Source organism: Balaenoptera musculus, chromosome 10, assembly GCF_009873245.2.
Source record: "Balaenoptera musculus isolate JJ_BM4_2016_0621 chromosome 10, mBalMus1.pri.v3, whole genome shotgun sequence".
NCBI classification, from domain to species: Eukaryota; Metazoa; Chordata; class Mammalia; order Artiodactyla; family Balaenopteridae; genus Balaenoptera; species Balaenoptera musculus.
The window spans coordinates 56,509,060-56,520,481 of NC_045794.1; the positions used below are offsets into that span (position 1 = coordinate 56,509,060).

An 11,422-nucleotide genomic window follows, 5' to 3' on the forward strand; every position below is an offset into this window, starting at 1 on the left:
TTTGTTCTCTACTTCTGTATATTTTTGAATTTTTCCATTATAAAATTATTTTGAAAATAGTTTACGTTGGCAATCTTGATCTCCTTGCCTCCCAATTTAGCTTCTGCTCAGCACTCTCACTTAAGTCTCCAATGACTTTAAAATGCAAACTCCTATGGTGTTTTTCAGACTTTATGTTGAAACTTCCACCCTCGGTCTCTATGACAGGGCATTCTCTGGGTTATTCTCCTGCACCTGTAGTGATCATTCCTGCTCTCTCTCTAGGACTCCTTTTCCTCTGACCACCCTTTAAGTGACAGTGTTCTACCCTTTGTATTCTGTCCTACTCACTTGACACGGTTCCTGGGTGCTCCCACCCACTCTTTAGGTTCTAACACACACCATGTACTGATAGCAGTCAAATGCATCCCCCTGTCTAGACTTTGTCTCTGTGCTCCCTGCCCGCTGGCCACCTCCATGTGAATTGCCCGCAGATGCCTCAAAGGCAACCCACGCAAAAGGAAGCTCATCCTCTTTCCCTTTCAGCAGCTCCTCCTTGCTACTCTCTGTCATCCTCGGTTCATTACCAATCGCCCTGTCATACTTAACTCCTTCTCCTTTCTCGAGTCTCTCCCTTCTGCCATCTCCACTGTCCGCATCCCTGGAAGCGCCACCCTAGTCCGACCCTTATCCTCTCCCATCTAAACTATACTAACGGCCTGCTCACTGGTTCTCTGGCTCTGGTCTTATCCCCAGGCATCCATCTTTCAGCCAGCTGCTAGGACAACCTGCCTAAAACACGAATGGGACCATGTCATTTAACCGCTTTGGAAAAAGGCTGAAACTCTTTACTCAGGCTGTAAAGCCCTCCATAATCCCCCCTTACCTCCCCCTCCAGGTTCATTTCTTGGCTCTTCTGCTTGCATATCAAATTGTTACTCTAATAGAAACACAGAGTAGGAAGACAGTTGCCAGGGGCTAGGAGGTTGGGGAAAATAGGGAGAAAATAGGTAAAAAGGTACAAACTTTCAGCTATAAGATGAATAGGGTTTGAGAAGCTAATTAAAACATGATGATTATAGTTGATAACACTATTGCATAATTGGAATTTGCTAAAAGAGAACTTAAATGTTCTCACCAAAAAAAAAGATAAATATGTAAGGTGATGGATGTGTTAATTAACTAGATGGGGGAATCCTTTCATAATGTATACATATATCAAATCACCACAATGTGTACTTTAATTATCTTATAATTTTATATGTCAACTATACCTCAAAAAAGCTGAAATTTTAAAAAATTGTCACTTTGAATACACTATCATTCCTTTCTGTCTTTGCTCATATGGCCTGGAATGTACCTTCTGCTGAATCCCCTCACTCCTGTGTGCTAGCTCGAAATTCATTCTTTTTTTTTTTTTTTATTAATTAATTTATTTATTTATTTATGGCTGTGTTGGGTCTTCGTTTCTGCGCGAGGGCTTTCTCCAGTTGCGGCGAGCGGGGGCCACTCTTCATCGCGGTGCGAGGGCCTCTCACTGTCGCGGCCTCTCTTGTTGCGGAGCACAGGCTCCAGACGCGCAGGCTCAGTAGTTGTGGGTCACGAGCCTAGTTGCAACGCGGCATGTGGGATCTTCCCAGACCAGGGCTCGAACCCGTGTCCCCTGCATTGGCAGGCAGATTCTCAACCACTGCGCCACCAGGGAAGCCCCCTAAATTCATTCTTAAAGATGCACATTAGACTCCCCAACTCTAAGGGCCTTCTTTGATTCACCAGACCCTGTGAAGTGTACCTTCACTGTGTTCCCATAAGACTCAGCGTTTCTCTATTGCTGCATTTACCACATTGTATTGTAACTTGTCTCCTCATTGTATCTGTGAGCTTAAAAGGTGTGTTTTTTTGTTTGTTTGTTTTTGCCTGTCTGTAGCATCTGGCATAGAACCTACCATATACTAGGCCCTAAAAGAAAATATTGCCTGAATAAATGAATGAGTACGTTCCACATGTGAAGATACAAGGAAAAATGTGATAATTTAAATTTGCACTTGAGATAAAAATGAGAGGGGGGAATTACTTTATTTCAGTAATGTATATTTGGTAAATGTGTAGGAAATAGGGCAATATTTTGGCCATGTTCCTAAATATAGAAAACAAAGGAATTGTCTCCAAGGAATTCCCTTTTTATATGGAAATGAGTAGTGTGCTGAATGTGAAAGAATGTAGGAGGCAGCATAATTTCTCAGGTTGCCCTTGGATAGTACTTTTGCTCAGTTATTGAAGGGCATTGCCTCGACTTTGGAATTTCTGGGTCATGGGAATTGTGATTACAAACCTGAAACATTGATATGAAAAGATGAGGCAAATCTGATTTCTGAATTAAATATGCTGGGAACATATGTCCTAAATAGAATAAGAAAATTAAAAAACTCATCCAGGAAAGGATTTTTTATGCACATCAAGCAGCAAACACTGAAATGTTTGCATCCATACCATGTTGACACCTAGTCTTCATCCTAATGCAAAGAACTCATTGGCTCAGTCATCATCAACCACCTGTGCTACAATAATCCTTACTTCTACCTTCCCTTTTCTCTGAGCCTCTTTCAGATTGTTTACTTCGTATTGATGTTGTATTTGTTGAGTGAACAATTCAATGCTTAGGGAATTAGCTTTTAAGATTTTAGAGGACATCTATTGTTTCTGCCAGCCCAGCAAACCATTCACCCTTCTCCTGGTAATAGCACCGTGATTTTTCTTAAAGTATCATTTACTCCATATGGCTGGCTGGGGCTGACCACACTCCTTGGTCCAAAGATGGACGCACGAACCAACCTTAGCTAATCAAAATATTGTGTCTTCCTGTTGATAGTTATTGGTTCAGGAATGGGCATGTTAGCCAAGTCCAGCCAATCATAATAAATCCAGTACTTTAGTTTTAAGAGTTAGAAAGGAGATGTGCTCTTTCCATAGGATTTGCTGAGAAGATAGGTTGGACATCTGGAGCTGCTGGCTGCCATCTTGCCTTTCTGCTGTCAGGAGGGGAGAGCCTGCCTGAAACCTGAGCCAGTGGAGAGAAAAGTAGAACTGAGGGACAGGGAGGGCAATGTGGGTCTTGGTGACATATCTGGCCTCTGGATCCAGTCACACCCAAAGCTAGACTACTTTCTGAATGTGACCCAAGAAACTGCTTGTTGCTTAAGTTAGTTTGAGTTGGTTTTCTGTCATAGGCAACCAGAAACATCTTGTCTAATAGCACAAGCATTGAAAGAATCGACACTAATGGATCAAAGAGGGCATTTCTGTGAATGCTGGCTTCCAAAAGCCTGAATTCCTGCAGTGACCTTTCCCGGACTGTGAGGCTCCCCTTTAGGGTCCTCATTCATGCAGAAACTCAAGATCAAGTGAGCTTTTGCCTAGTTGTTTCTTTGATCAATTGGTTCTAGCAGAGTCCAGTTAAACGTCTCAGAAAAGCCTCCCCTAATAGACCCTGGCCTTTGCCTGTGCCTGGTCCATCCTGCTAGTAAATAGGCCATCTTAACTACAGGATTGTCTCTGACAACTGGTAACTTTTTGCTCCATTCTTTTTTTTTTTTTTTAAAGTAGGTGATGAGTCTTTATTTATTTTTTAAAATCATAGACCTGCTTATTTTCACTAACATTTTGTGACTAGAACTAGAACATTTACTTCTTTTTTTTTTTTTTTTTAATTTATTTATTTATTTATTTATGGCTGTGTTGGGTCTTCGTTTCTGTGCGAGGGCTTTCTCTAGTTGCGGCAAGTGGGGGGCCACTCTTCATCGCGGTGCGCGGGCCTCTCACTATCGCGGCCTCTCGTTGCGGAGCACAGGCTCCAGACGCGCAGGCTCAGTAGTTGTGGCTCATGGGCCTAGCTGCTCCGCGGCATGTGGGATCTTCCCAGACCAGGGCTCGAACCCGTGTCCCCTGCATTGGCAGGCAGATTCTCAACCACTGCGACACCAGGGAAGCCCCTACTTCTTTTTCTAAAATTAATTAATTTATTTATTTTGGCTGCATTGGGTCTTCGTTGCAGTGCGCAGGCTTCTCATTGTGGTGGCTTCTCTTGTTGCGGAGCACGGGCTCTAGGTGCACAGGCTTCAGTAGTTGTGGCACGCAGGCTCAGGAGTTGTGGCTCACGGGCTCTAGAGCGCAGTCTCAGTAGTTGTGGCACACGGGCTTAGTTGCTCCACGGCATGTGGGATCTTCCCGGACCAGGGCTAGAACCCGTGTCCCCTACATTGGCAGGCGGATTCTTAACCACTGTGCCACCAGGAAAGTCCCTTCTTTCTTTTTAAATAATTTTTATTTCTTAGGCCATGCCGTGCGCATATGGGATCCTAGTTCCCTGACCAGGGATCGAACCCGTCCCCCCTGCGTTGGAAACGCGGAGTCTCAACCACTAGCCCGCCAGGGAAGTCCCTTTTGCTCCATTCTTAAATACCCTACCTCCTGGTTTCCTCTCAAGAGTTTTATTTTCTTTCCCAAATTTCCAAGGTTAGTTTAATATGAAAAATAGCTTAGATTTGTTTAATCTTTCTGTGCCTCAGTTTGACATCCACAAATAAGAAATCTGTACTAGTTGATAATAATGCTCTACATTTATATCTAGGGTGTTTTTATGCTTACCATCTTGTTTAATCTTCCCAGTAATCATTTGGGTTATGTATTTTCTCCAAGGTCTTGTAAATTCCTAATGCTATGTTTCTGTATTTAGAAATAGGAGAAATACATATTTTAATACTTTCTAAAGAACATGGACACTTGCAAAGGAATGTAAAATTATGATGATTAGGATGAATATGTAGATCAAGATAAAAATCTTGAGGACCAAAATAAATTATCATTTTAACCATCATGCAAAAACAATTCAATGGACATTAGAAATGGAAAACAAGTGGTACTTGCAGTCCAAATAGAGTCATCACGATGATTCCCCAGTCCTATGAATGGTGCTGGTCTCTTTTCTTTTACAAGGCAGATCTTCAAATACTTTGCATTAATTAATGACGGGGGGAGTAGAGGGGAAGTTTAAAGCTTACTCAGTGATCTAAAAACGAACTCACAGAAAAACCTCTTCTATTAATTTTCAAAATTGAGAAGGTTGCCAGATATCCATGAAACTGCCACTGCAAAATATATTGGTTTGGTCAAAAAGTTCCTTTGGTTTTTAAGTAAAAATAAAAGACACATTTCTCATTTTCACCAAGATCTTTATTGGACAACATATTCACCCTTTTGTTCCACTACCTTCTGCCATTTTTCACGTAACTTCATAATTCCATCTTCCCCAAACTTTTTATCTTTTTGAGCATAGAACTGTTCTGGGTGCCTTTTACAGTCTTCCAGGGAATTGAAATTTTTTCCATTAAGAGAATTTTGTAAAGACCGAAATAAATGGAAATCCGAAGGTGCAATGTCTGGTGAATACAGTGGATGAATCAGAACTTCCCAGCCCAGCTGTAACAGTTTTTGCCTGGTCATCAAAGAAACATGCGGTCTTGCATTATCCTGATGGAAGATTATGCGTTTTCTGTTGACTAATTCCTGATGCTTTTTGTTGAGTGCCACTTTCAGTTGGTCTAACTGGGAGCAGTACTTGTTGGAATTAATCATTTGGTTTTCCAGAAGGAGCTCATAATAGAGGGCTCCCTCCCAATCCCACCATATACACAACATCACCTTCTTTGGATGAAGACCGGCCTTTGGTGTGGTTGGTGATGGTTCATTTCGCCTGCCCCACGATCTCTTCTGTTCCACATTATTGTACAGTATCCGTTTTACATCGCCCGTCACAATTTGTTTTAAAAACGGAACATTTTCATTACATTTAAGTAGAGAATCGCACACGGAAATACTGTCAAGAGGTTTTTTCCGCTTAACTTATGTGGGACCCAAACATCAAAGCGATTAACAACCAAGCTGGTGCAGATGATTTTCAACGCTTGATTTGGATATTTTGAGTATGTGGGCTATCTCCCGCGTGGTATAACATTGACTGTTCTCAGTTAATGTCTCGATTTGATCTCTATCAACTTCAACTGGTCTACCCAACCGTGGAGCATCGTCCAGCGAGAAATCTCTAGCACGAAACTTTGCAAACCACTTTTGACACGTTTGATCAGTCACAGCACCTTCTCCATACACTGCACAAATCTTTTTTTGCATTTCAGTTACAGTTTTGCCTTTCTTGAAATAATAAAGCATAATATGCCGAAAATGCTGCTTTTTTCCTTCCATCTTCAATATTAAAATGGCTACACAAAAATTCACCAATTTCGGTATTTTTAAAATGCACACTGGTATGACAGCTGTCACAATACAATCTAACAAAATTGTTTTGAATGAGGGCTAAAGACAACTAAGCGCTACTTAGAGCCATCTTACGGAAAAAACCGAACGAACGTTTTTGCCAACCCAATATTACAAAAGGCTGAGAAGTGCAAACAGCAGGAAATTGCTATTTATGGAGACTGAGCAGTCTGCTGAGGTAGGGATGAGTACCTTGGTCTGGAGGAGGTCCTGGATAGGAGGACCCAGGCTTAGCAGGCATCTAGAAGCAGAAGCAAGGAGTAGGCAACCTTCACCAAGCTGTGCTTTGAAGGCAGCAAGGTGAGTGTCCCGGCTTGGCTCCTGCATCATCTCATTATTTGCCACAATTCCTGAGATTCCACTTTCAGTCATCTTTTTCTTTGGGTCTTGAAGGGGTTTCAGCCTCAGAGGTTCTTTTGGAGGAGCACCCCAAACCATTATTTTTGAGGATTAGGAGACATTGAGCTAAAAATAAAGCCTTATAGGGATAGGATTGAAGCTAGATATTCTCATAGTAGTATTAAAAACAAGACAACAGGCCCAAAGTAGAGTCACTTATGCTAAGCCCCATGTCACCAAACGGAGACATAGTTTCGGTTCTTCCAGAAATAGAATCTTAAACCAATCAATCAGGATTTGCCTGATCAGCACTACTTAGGTAGTCTGCCTTCTAGACCCCTGCCACCTCCTATAGGAAAGTGACCTTGCAATAACCAACCCACTTTTTTGCCTGGTGTAACGGCCTTTTTCCTGCCCCCTTCTGCCTACACAAGTCTTTCACTTGTATAGCCCCTTGAAGCTCCTTTCTCTTTGCTAGATTGGATGCTGCCCAATTCATGAATTGTTGAATAAAGCAGTAAGATCTTTAAAATTTACTCAGTTGAATTTTGTTTTTTAACAGTAGAGAAAGAGGAGGGCTGAACTGTATGGGGGAAGAGAAAGAAGGTCACAGGTGGCAACTTTAGACACGATCTCACTTCACAAATCTGCTTAGAACTGGCCTCAGGGAAAAATGAACCATAGTTTTGCCAAAAAGTTATAAGAAAAACTCCGTAGAAGTTTTTCCTTTTTCTGTAATTTTTTGGAAGGGCTCTTTTTACTTTTCTAAATTTGTCCATACTCTTCTCTTTAAGTTACTTGGAAACTGTAGCATCTGCCTTCAGCAAATATACTTAAACTTCCCCCACATTCACACATTTCTCCAAAGTCAGATACGTTATCAGATTTAATAAAATTATTCAAGAACTGTGCATGATTTACTGCAGGCCTCAGCCCGTTTATTTAAAGCTCATAGTACATAGGGACAGATTGTTATGTTAAAACAACTCAACAGACACTGGCTTGTATACTAAACAAGTCAGTTTGATCAAAATATACTCTTAGAGTAACACTTTTGATAAAATTTATCTTAAGGCTTGCTTGTCTCAAAATAGTCTAACACAGTGCCTACACATGGTATATACTCAACAAATACTTGTTAAGATGCATTTCATTATGATAGTCATAATTCAATAATAAACAACTGTATAATTAAAATAGTAAACTACTCTTCAAGTTGGAAGGAAAAAAAGAGGATAGTTTCACAACTACTGGAAAATTTGCTGTGGTATAAAGGCAAGGTAAAATGCAAATTACCTCAAAACACACATATACACACACTATATTTAAATCAGAAACTACAGTCTCTTTAATTTCTCACTCTCTTGGACATATTAATTATGTCTGAAAATTTGAAAAGGCTACCATTGTAAGATATTAATAATTGAGAGTTCTTATGAAAGTAACTTCAGAACCACATCACAAAAAGATCAGAACAGTGACTTCTCTTCTAAATATTGATGATTTTTAAAAATGCGCTTACCCCATTTCAACGGTTGACCCCAGAAATGAGGGTATGCAGTAGTCAGCAGCTGCCAGTGTATACGGTGGTCGAGCAGCAGAATCATCCCAGTAAATGTCCTTCTTCATTTTGGGTAAGCTCATGTGCATTTCATCGACGGCTAAAAGGGAGACCTAAAATCATCGTTAGAGTGTTAGAATAATTCAGATGTGAATTGTATTTATAAAGAAAGAATAAGTTTAGTGGGTGCATGGGGTTTGGAATGGGATAGAACACAGTGTGAATGAGTGAATATACAAATGTCTGTAGTTCATATTTGCTTCAACCAGTGCTGCTACAGAGAGTTATACATGTCGTTCACTGCATAAGAGCACTTGGCAGTGGGGATAAGTGGAGCCATAAAACTGCCCAGACTAGATTCATCAAGCCACATACCCCAGAGTGGAGTGCATCTTATCTGGAGGCAGGAGAGACACCTTTTTCTTCTTTGCTCAAAATTTTCTAATTGTCTAGTGGCTCTCCTGACAGCAACCACATAATCCCAGATATTGCAGGAAGCTGAAGATTTCAATATCCCATTTCATTGATTCCATAAACATATTTATACTTGATATCATTTCTTATGTGCCCTGAATTTTTGTTTGTTTGTTTAGAAAAATATATCAACAAGCCTATACTGTTTAGGGTTATAGTGTCTTCTCCTTTTGACTTTGACAAACTGATGCATGAATAAATTATTAATCCTCTGGAAATCTAATTTTTACAAAGAGTGAGTGGTGTAGGCATTACACTTCTTCCTCAACAGGCTGACAATGTGATTGTTAGAGGTCAATACAGAGGTCGTGACCTGCCAGTTGACCTGTGAGCTGGATGAGAGTAATCGGAGGCTCCTCTCCCCTGTCCTTGGAATGTATATTCTGCCCACTGTTCCCACAGTGGGAGCTGTTTCAAGGACACAACCTTGAGAGAGTAATGTGCTGTTGAGACCATCTGGACTGAATACATGACTGAACCCCAGTAAGGCCTCTATATCAAATTTTAGGATTCTGGCAGGTAGGTGTGGAGGTCTACTCATCTTGTATCCACTGAAGACAAGCCTCTTAATTAAGTTCCTAGCTTGTTAAACCTGCCACCTACCAATCTGGAGCGGTCTGCCTTTTTCTTTGGTCTCTCCTTGCCCTCTGTGTACTGGGGCCAGTTTGTGAAACAACAGCAAAATGTTTTAACCTGTGTAACAGCTGAGTAAGGGCTTGAAACAGATGAGCAAGTTGAAGCCCTTTTCTCAGCCTGTAGTTCTCAGAGAAGAGAATGGGTTGAGGAGAGTCTTGCCTAAAAGCAAAATTCTCTCATGCTGAGTCTTCATGAAAAATATCTCTGAAATAATGCTTCAGGGTAAAGGCTCTGGGGTCCATTTGCTGTGACTGAGGGAGATTTGAGACACAGGCTGGCATGGCCCATGTTTCCAGTGTCCAGCTGCTGGACATCTGACTGCAGGGACCTACATGATGTGAGTTGGGAACTCACATTGGATTGTGTCTGGCTGCCACTTTATGTCATTTTTAATCTTTTTAGGTGGCAATAGGAAACAGATTAAAGAATGAATTAAAATATTGGTCTGTACTGAGATGGAAGTGGCTATGTAAAGTTAGTAAAGAAACCTACAAAGAAAACTGGCTTGAAATTGTATTTAAAAGGGACTATATTTTACCGGAACTGAGATCCAGGACCCGTGAGGTTCCAAAAGGACCTCGAAACAACATACTGAATAGCCAAACCTCTTTTGTTTGTGGCTAAAGCACTCAAGTTCAGGGGCCGGCATTCAGAGTCTGTTTAGATTATTAATGTTTGTAAAGGAAAGAAAAGCTCCTCTAACCTGCAGATTTCTGTCAATGCACCAGTTAGTTTCAAAATCATCATCATCTTCTCCAAAAGGGTTGATGAGTTGCTCAGCTACCTGCAATTGAGAACATAGAATAAGTCCGCCGTGATGCTGTGATGACTAAGAGTGAAGGTTGAAGAGGATTCCTGTTTCACTCTCTGCTTTCTTTGGTCACCTTTCATAATAGGAAGCCTAGAGCGGAGTGGGTTGTTCTGCAGATGCAGATATTTGTCAGCCAGTGAGAATGGACTCAGACCATGAATCATGCACCTGCAGGGTCTGCTCTCCAAAGACTCTATTCAGCTGGTGACAATGCAGGCCCCAACTAGGAGAAGCCATGGGCTGTTTAGGAGCCAAATGACTGATTCTCAGGTACAAATCAGCCAGCAAATATCAAAAGAGCATTGTGCTAGGCACTTTGAGGGGTACGTAGCCTGTGCCCTGAAAGAATTTACAAAGGGCCAGGTGATGAGATAAAATGTAAATGTGGGCAAGGTTAAACAGCAAAGAAAGACTTCACAATTAGAGAAAATAATACAAGGAGATTTCATAATTATTGGACATAACTGCTAACTTAATGAGTCACAGAGCTAGTAAGTCACAAAGCTGGAATTTTTCTTACTTAGTTTTATCTTAAAGGATTTATGGCTATCTAGTAAGTTACTTTGAAGTTAAGTAACTTCTTATCATATATCTTCTAACAGTTGGTAAGCATTAGATGTTCTTACCATGTTCCTGAATTGAATAGCCTTCTTGATGAGAGATTTATATGCCAAATATGTCTCACCTGTTAGTCTCTATTTTCATTAATTCCCTTTGATTTTGATTACCTGGACCTGTGTGTGTGTGTGTTTGTGTGTGTATGTGTGTGTATGTGGTTTTACATTGGGCCTAGATGTAAAAAACTTACAAGTGTATAAAACAAAGGCGCCATTGATTAGTTGAGTTCCTAGATTCTGAGACTATTTGGTAGAAAATCTACCTACGTATTTTTTAGGATTTAAGTCTAACCACTACATCAAAATCACCTGGAGAGCTTTTAAAGAAAATTGATGCCTGGGTCCGCACCCCACCCCACCCCCCGAGATTCTGATTTAATGGGTGTGAGGTTGAGCCCTGGCATCATTATTGAGTAGAGCTCCCAGGAGTTTTTAATGTGTGGCCATTGTTGAGAACCACTGACTTAGAGAAGGACATCACCTTGTTCTAAGGGACAGCCTGTGGCAGGGCCCATGCCCCTGGATCAGTCACAGCAATATCCATTGTCAGAGTCCTTCACTGCAAGTTCCAAGGGGCTGTCTACCTTTCTTGTCTGGGGTTTTCCTTAAATTAAATGGGCCACTGGATGGGTCCTGAAAATATTTTTGTTACATCCAGAATTTCACTTTTATGGGATC

The 11,422-nt window shown here is 41.0% G+C and overlaps 1 protein-coding gene across 8 annotated transcripts in view; it reads right to left on the reverse strand.

The window, feature by feature from the left end:
• BEST3 (bestrophin 3) overlaps positions 1-11,422 on the reverse strand; it is a 48,070-nt gene that overhangs the window by 15,034 nt on the left and 21,614 nt on the right. For 5 of the 8 annotated variants that reach the window (XM_036865082.1, XM_036865080.1, XM_036865078.1 and 2 more), the window contains 2 exons: positions 10,020-10,100; positions 8,168-8,319 (listed from right to left, as the gene is read on the reverse strand). In XM_036865082.1, coding sequence (XP_036720977.1) covers positions 8,168-8,319; positions 10,020-10,100 — 233 coding nt within the window. Of the gene's footprint in view, positions 1-4,623; positions 4,702-8,167; positions 8,320-10,019; positions 10,101-11,422 lie in introns of all 8 variants that reach the window. The other 3 variants (XR_005021438.1, XM_036865083.1, XM_036865084.1) reach the window with 1 other exon arrangement.